General features: G+C 48.5%; 1 protein-coding gene across 1 annotated transcript in view; it reads right to left on the minus strand.

The window, feature by feature from the left end:
* LOC132457984 (ryanodine receptor 3-like) overlaps positions 1–6078 on the minus strand; it is a 37123-nt gene that overhangs the window by 14537 nt on the left and 16508 nt on the right. The window contains exon 2 of the mRNA XM_060052411.1: positions 1303–1422. Coding sequence (XP_059908394.1) covers positions 1303–1422 — 120 coding nt within the window. The remainder of the gene's footprint in view (positions 1–1302; positions 1423–6078) is intronic.

Below are 6078 nucleotides of genomic sequence, written 5' to 3' on the forward strand. Positions count from 1 at the left end.
CTGAAATCGAAGGGGGATTGACTCGACTGGTCAATAATTCAGTCCATGCCAGACACACACCGTCATGTCAAACGGATACATAATATATCAGAAACATATTTGAGTGTTGTATCCGTTTCACATAAACTGTATGCACTGCCAAACTCCCTGTGTGAGCTGCTGTTGTGCCTTCACACAGCCCACAGGGAATCCCATTGGGAGACACACTCTCACACCAGGCTAATGGTATAAGGGTTTTAAAGAAAATAAAAACATAGAGAAAATGGCTAATTAATTCTCCCTGTCGTCGGTCTATGTGTTTAGGGGGGGGGGGGGGGGGGGTGAACATCCGCAGCAGCACCGCATCAGCAGTTAGCATGACTAGCTAAGCATTAGCTCCGATGGCTAGGGCACTTTTCCCCACAACTGCTCAATACTCGCTACGCAAAGCCATCCCGCTGACTATCCTATCCGAAACGTTGACTTGGTTCCAGGCCCCACGCGGGCCATTAAATATGCATGTGTTCCTGCCTCATCACTTGGACGCGTGTTGTGTTTGGCGGCCCACGAGGCACTGCAACGTTGATTAGGATGGCATCGTTAAAATAGAAAAAAACAACGCGCTAAGTCTCGTCTGTCATCGTAAAACGTCTGCGGGGGTTAGTCGCATACAAACCCTCCAACCCAACGTCAGCACTGCGAAAAGGCTTGTGTGGGGGATGGGGGGGGGTGGGCTGCGGCGAGAGCAAAAGCTGTGGGGGCTTTAGCAGCAAACACACACAGAACGGTGCCTGCGTGGCGACAGCCAATGGGAGGCAGCGACCAGGGGAGTGTCGCTTTCATGGAACCCTTTTACTGGCGGTGGTGTGATCACTTCCGTCTGCTTCTTTACAACGCTTGTTAGCGAGTGTTAGCAAGGTCTCCTCTGTTTGGATGTTGTTATGCAACACGTGTGTGTGCGTGTGTGTGTTGTGTGTGCGTGTGTTTGTGTGCAGCCACGTTCATCTTACTTGAAACCGTTGCTTAATTTAGTTCAATCAAATTCACAATGGATTTTAATTATGTGTGTGTAGGCGTGTGTTTGTGTTTGTGTGTGTGTGTGTGTGGGGTTGTCTGACTGTGTTTGCACATGTCTGTGTGTGTCTGTGTGTGCCTATGTGTGCATGTTCATGTTTGTGTGTGTGTGTGTGTGTGTGTGTGTGTTGTGTAATACAACACGGGTCCCACACCACTCATTTGAATGTCTGTGTTCCCTGGAAGAGCCCGGCGATCAAATGAGAAATCAAACAGGGGGGGGGGAAAGAGCCATGCTGGCCCACCAACCTTAGCCTCTGACGTAGGCTCCAGGTAGCACAGCCGGTTGCCCAGGCCCTCCGCGGTCAGGCAGAACTTGCGGTTCTCCTTCTGGATGCAGGCCACACACTGGAGCACCACTTCATCATCCTGTCGGAGAAAACACAAAAATGGAGGCACTTCAGCGGAACCAAGCGTGGAAGGGTGCGCCCGCAGCACACACACACACGGAGGGAGAACCCCACACACGCACGCTCAAACAGGAAAACACGCACGCAAGCACACACACACACACACACACACACACACACACACGCACTCACACAGAGCGTGCACGCTCATATACATACACACACACGCACACATCCTCATACACACACACCCACACGATCACTCACACCAATCCAAATACCTTCATTTACAAAATGTCCAAGATATCAATTACCCCCCCTCCTCCCACACACAGTCAAACATTCAAACACAGCCACACACACTTACTCACACATGCCACAAGCGACCGCCATATGAACAGATTAACCAGAGCAGGATTAAATCAAGCCAGTCTAAGAAGCTCATTACAACATAATGGAAAGTGTTAGATCTGTGATAGCAGCGTCATCAAACCCATTAAATAACCTATGCCGGCTCGCTCTGAAACAGGGAAACGGCTCAACCAGGAGCTGTGGCGGTTGGGGGGGGGGGGGGGGGGGTTATGAACGTCATTTGCATGGTGAGTCTATGATGATGACACATTCGCCGAGGAATTTGATGTTTTGCTCCTTTTTTTAAATCATAATATGCTAATTATGTTTTGGACTGGGTTGGACGTGTCTTGAATGGTAATTTAAAAAGACATGATTCACAGAAGCACTGGCTGTTTGCCAAGTGAGAAAAACAACCTTTAGTGCTGTGTTGTTGGCCGAAACGGAGCAACAGGTTGAGTTCGGTCCATCGTGCTTCTCGCTGGGATGGTAATTTATGTGCGGTAAAATCGACACGCATTACAAGTAGGCAGTATGGACGTATTTCTAAGACGAAGGAGTCTGTTTTCCATATGATTAAAGCCAATTAGTTTAAATTCCAATTCTAATAACGTAGTTGTTGAAACACGATACAAGAAACGTTCTGGTATCGTATTTCCACAACTACGTTATTAGAATTAGAATTATTCAAATCTGATGTGCATGACAGCGTATTTCATGTGACTGTAACCCAGCCCTCCTATAGGTCAGCGGTCCAGCATCATAAACAGTGGAGCAGGGATATCAAAGCAAAGCTAAACCCAGCAGTCAGATCCCTTTAATGAGTTACAGTAATGATTAGCATACATTAGCCCACCTACACAGTCTGTCTCTCGCTCTCTCTTTCTCACACTCTCTCTCCCTCTCTCTCTCTCTATCTCTGTCGATCTCTCTCTACCCATAGCAAGCTAATTGAGCGTTATTAGCGTAAACCTGATGATCAAACAAAACGCGGCCACGGTTGATCCCTCCGAGTCATGTCAGCCTCAGTTAGTCCACTAATTGTTAATAGGAAACATATGTGGCTGAAGTGCTGAGTTAGCATGCACAATATGCATTCTGTGCTTGTTTGTGTGTGTGTGTGTATGTGTGTCTGTGTGCGCGCGTGTGTGTGTGTGTGTGTGTGTGTCTGTGTGTGCGTGTGTAAGTGTAAGTGTGTGTGTGTGTGTGTGTGTGTGTGTGTTTGTCTGTGCGTGTGCGTGCGTGCGTGCGTGCGTGTGTGCGCGTGTGTGTGTGTGTGCGCGTGTGTGTGTGTGTTTGTGTGTGTGTGTGTGTGTGTGCATGTGTGTGTGGCTGAATACCGGTACACCCATAAGGAGAAGATGTTAGATGTGCTACTGGGTCAATGTGTGGGTCTACACCCTAAACGATGTATGAACACCTGTGAGCGTGTAAACGTTTGACTGCAGGAGTGGAGCAAAGCCTTCAGACTTTCTGGAACCAAATATGTATATTCGCCACAGTCTAACTGCATATCCGATGTGTCCTCGGGCCGATGAATCCCATGGACCATGACATATCCAAGAAGAACAAAATAAGTTAAGTGGGAAAAAACAACAAAACAGTACATCAGCAAATCCAGCGCGTTTTAGTACCGCACAACCCTGTTCTGCTGCGCTCCAGTAGCATTGGTCCACTTAAAAAAAGTTCAAGAGCCCTCAGTGGATGTTAGCGCAATAGCGGTTGTTAGAACAATCTTTGCGTCGCCGCACCGGTTCCTTCGCCTCGGACGGCCGGTCTCGACCGAGGAGCGTCGTTGAGCTGCACGTTATCAATGATTAACAGCGCCATTATCCGGCCGTGTTCACCACCACGTTCAGGTCAAAGGGAGTTGTGAATAAGAAATGCTGCATGAATAAAGTGAACTCATATAGAATGGAGACGCTGTGCCGTGTGTGCACTACGGTCGTCCCATGCCTTCCTTAGGGTACCTCGTTGCGGACGCTAACCCCCCTGAGGCCAACCCCGGTTGACGTACCGGCCCGATGTGTAAATTGTGTATTGCAAACCACCGTCGTGTAAACGGCCTGATTGTGTTCGCATTGTTCAGGCCCCGCTATTGTTGCTGAATTGACTCGCACCTTTAGATGGCTGAACAAGTAGAAATCTGCTGAGGTGGTCAGGGGAGAGCAAGAGAGACAAAGAGAGGCTGGGGGGGGGGGTGAAAAGAGAGGGAGATAGAGTGTTAAAGAGAATACGGAGGGGGGGGAGAGAGAAGGATGAAGAAGAGGCGGAGATGGTGGAAGTGGTGGCCTCTGCACAAGCCTCCTGCCACTGCATTATTTAATGAAAGGAAGAGCGTTGTGCTCAGGGCAGAATGCAGCAGTGGCAGCAGTAGTAGTAGTAGTAGAGCCACGTTGCAGTGCACCACCGTGTGTGTTTTTGTGTGTGTGTGTGTGTGTGTGTGTGTGTGTGTGTGTGTGTGTGTGTTTGTGTGTGTACATGTGCACGTTTGCTTTTGAGTGTGCATAGATGTGTGTGTGCAGGTCTGCCTGTGGGCAGGAATGTATGTGCATGTGTGTGCATGTATGCATTTGCTTGTGTGTGTGTCTGTGTGCCTATGTGCGTGTGTGTGCAGGTATGCATACGCGTGCCCATGTGTGTGTGTGTGTGTGTGTGTGTGTGTGTGTGTGTGTGTGTGTGTGTGTGTCTGTGTGTGTGTGTGTGTGTGTGTGGGGGGGGTGAGTTTGTGGACTTGAGTGTGAGTGTATTAATGTGTGTGCAACTGTGTACAGACACAGATCAGAACAAAGTGAGGATAAAGAAAGGGAAGGATTTAACACCTCTGTTCAGTTGGGGATGTAAATTTGCAAGTCACTGAGAGGCTGTGTGTTTGTACAGGAGGCTGGAAGCCTATAGAGCACGGTCCGATCTGCCGAGCCATGGTGAACCACATATTCCTGACACATTACTTTAGATCTACAACCACTCCCAGCTGTACCAGGGCCTGCCTTCTTAAGGCCGGAAAATTACTGGAAAAATACCACCCCATAATCACAATCAGAAACCATGTGATGGTATGAGACAATATGGAAGGAAACAGTCGATTCTGGTCTGCGGTACGTAGCACGCGAGCTACGCTGCGCGGTATCTAGTATTGAATGGGCAGCGATTGATCGCGCATTAAAGAAAACGTTATGGCTGGAGATATGAGCTTTAAACAATTCAAAAACGTCTCTCAATTTGGATGCATATTGAGATGGATTGCCTACTCCTGCCAATCAGCGCCAGACAGGGCCGCTACATGCAATCAATGGCTCTGTGGAGTTAATTTGGACCACAGCGGACGAGCATTGATCAGCATATCATATTCCATCCTGGTCCAAGGCTGAGGTGTACTAACACCGCCTGCACACAGCCTGCACTACACACAAATAAACTAAACTAAACATACTATACACATGCAAACACATACATACACACACAAAAACACACAGGCTCCCACACACTTTGTATGCTGCTGCTTGTCTTGGCAAGGTCTCCCTTGAAAACTAGATTTTTATCTCAATGGGACTTTCCTGGTAAAATAAAGGTAAAATAAAATAAAAATAAAACACACTATAAATATTAATACCCACGCACACACAAACACATATGCATGCAAACGCACACTATATACCTCCCCCCACACAATGTTAAGTGTACAATACACACACATAAGCATCATGTTAATCAGAGCCGCTAGCTCCCCTGTCTGGCCTGTGTCTGGCTCTGTCCCCAATCTCACCCCTGCAGTGGAGTGGATGTATGTGTCTGGCTTCTCCCACTACCTAGCTCTTTCTGTCTCCATCACTCTATTTCTGTCCCCTGCTACCTCTACCTCCCTCTCATACTCTCTCTCTCTCTCTCTCTCTCTCTCTCTCTCTCTCTCTCTCTCTCTCTCTCTCTCTCTCTCTCTCTCTCTCTCTCTCTCTCTCTCTCTCTCTCTCTCTCTCTCTCTCTCTGTCTGCAGGTCTGCTGATGATAAACAGTCACACCTGACCAGCACTGGGGAGGGGAGGGGGGGGTCCTCTGTGGTATAAACCCACATCCATAGAGTGGAGCGAGGACTGATGCTGGCCAGACGGCCCCGCCCTGCTAGCTAGCCTTCAGATTGCCTTGGGGTCCATTTAGAAGAAAGCTAAGAGACGTGACACAGGATGTAGACTCCTTATCTTCGCATCTCACTTCTGTTGCATATTTAAGGAGGATTTCTGCGTCGTGCCAAGGCTAGCCCTGGAAAGGTCAGGGGGGGCTAACCGCTCTCATGCTTAAGGAGGTTGAGTACACAAGACCCGGCAATCAT

The sequence above is a fragment of the Gadus macrocephalus genome, chromosome 5, assembly GCF_031168955.1.
Source record: "Gadus macrocephalus chromosome 5, ASM3116895v1".
Taxonomy (NCBI): Eukaryota; Metazoa; Chordata; class Actinopteri; order Gadiformes; family Gadidae; genus Gadus; species Gadus macrocephalus.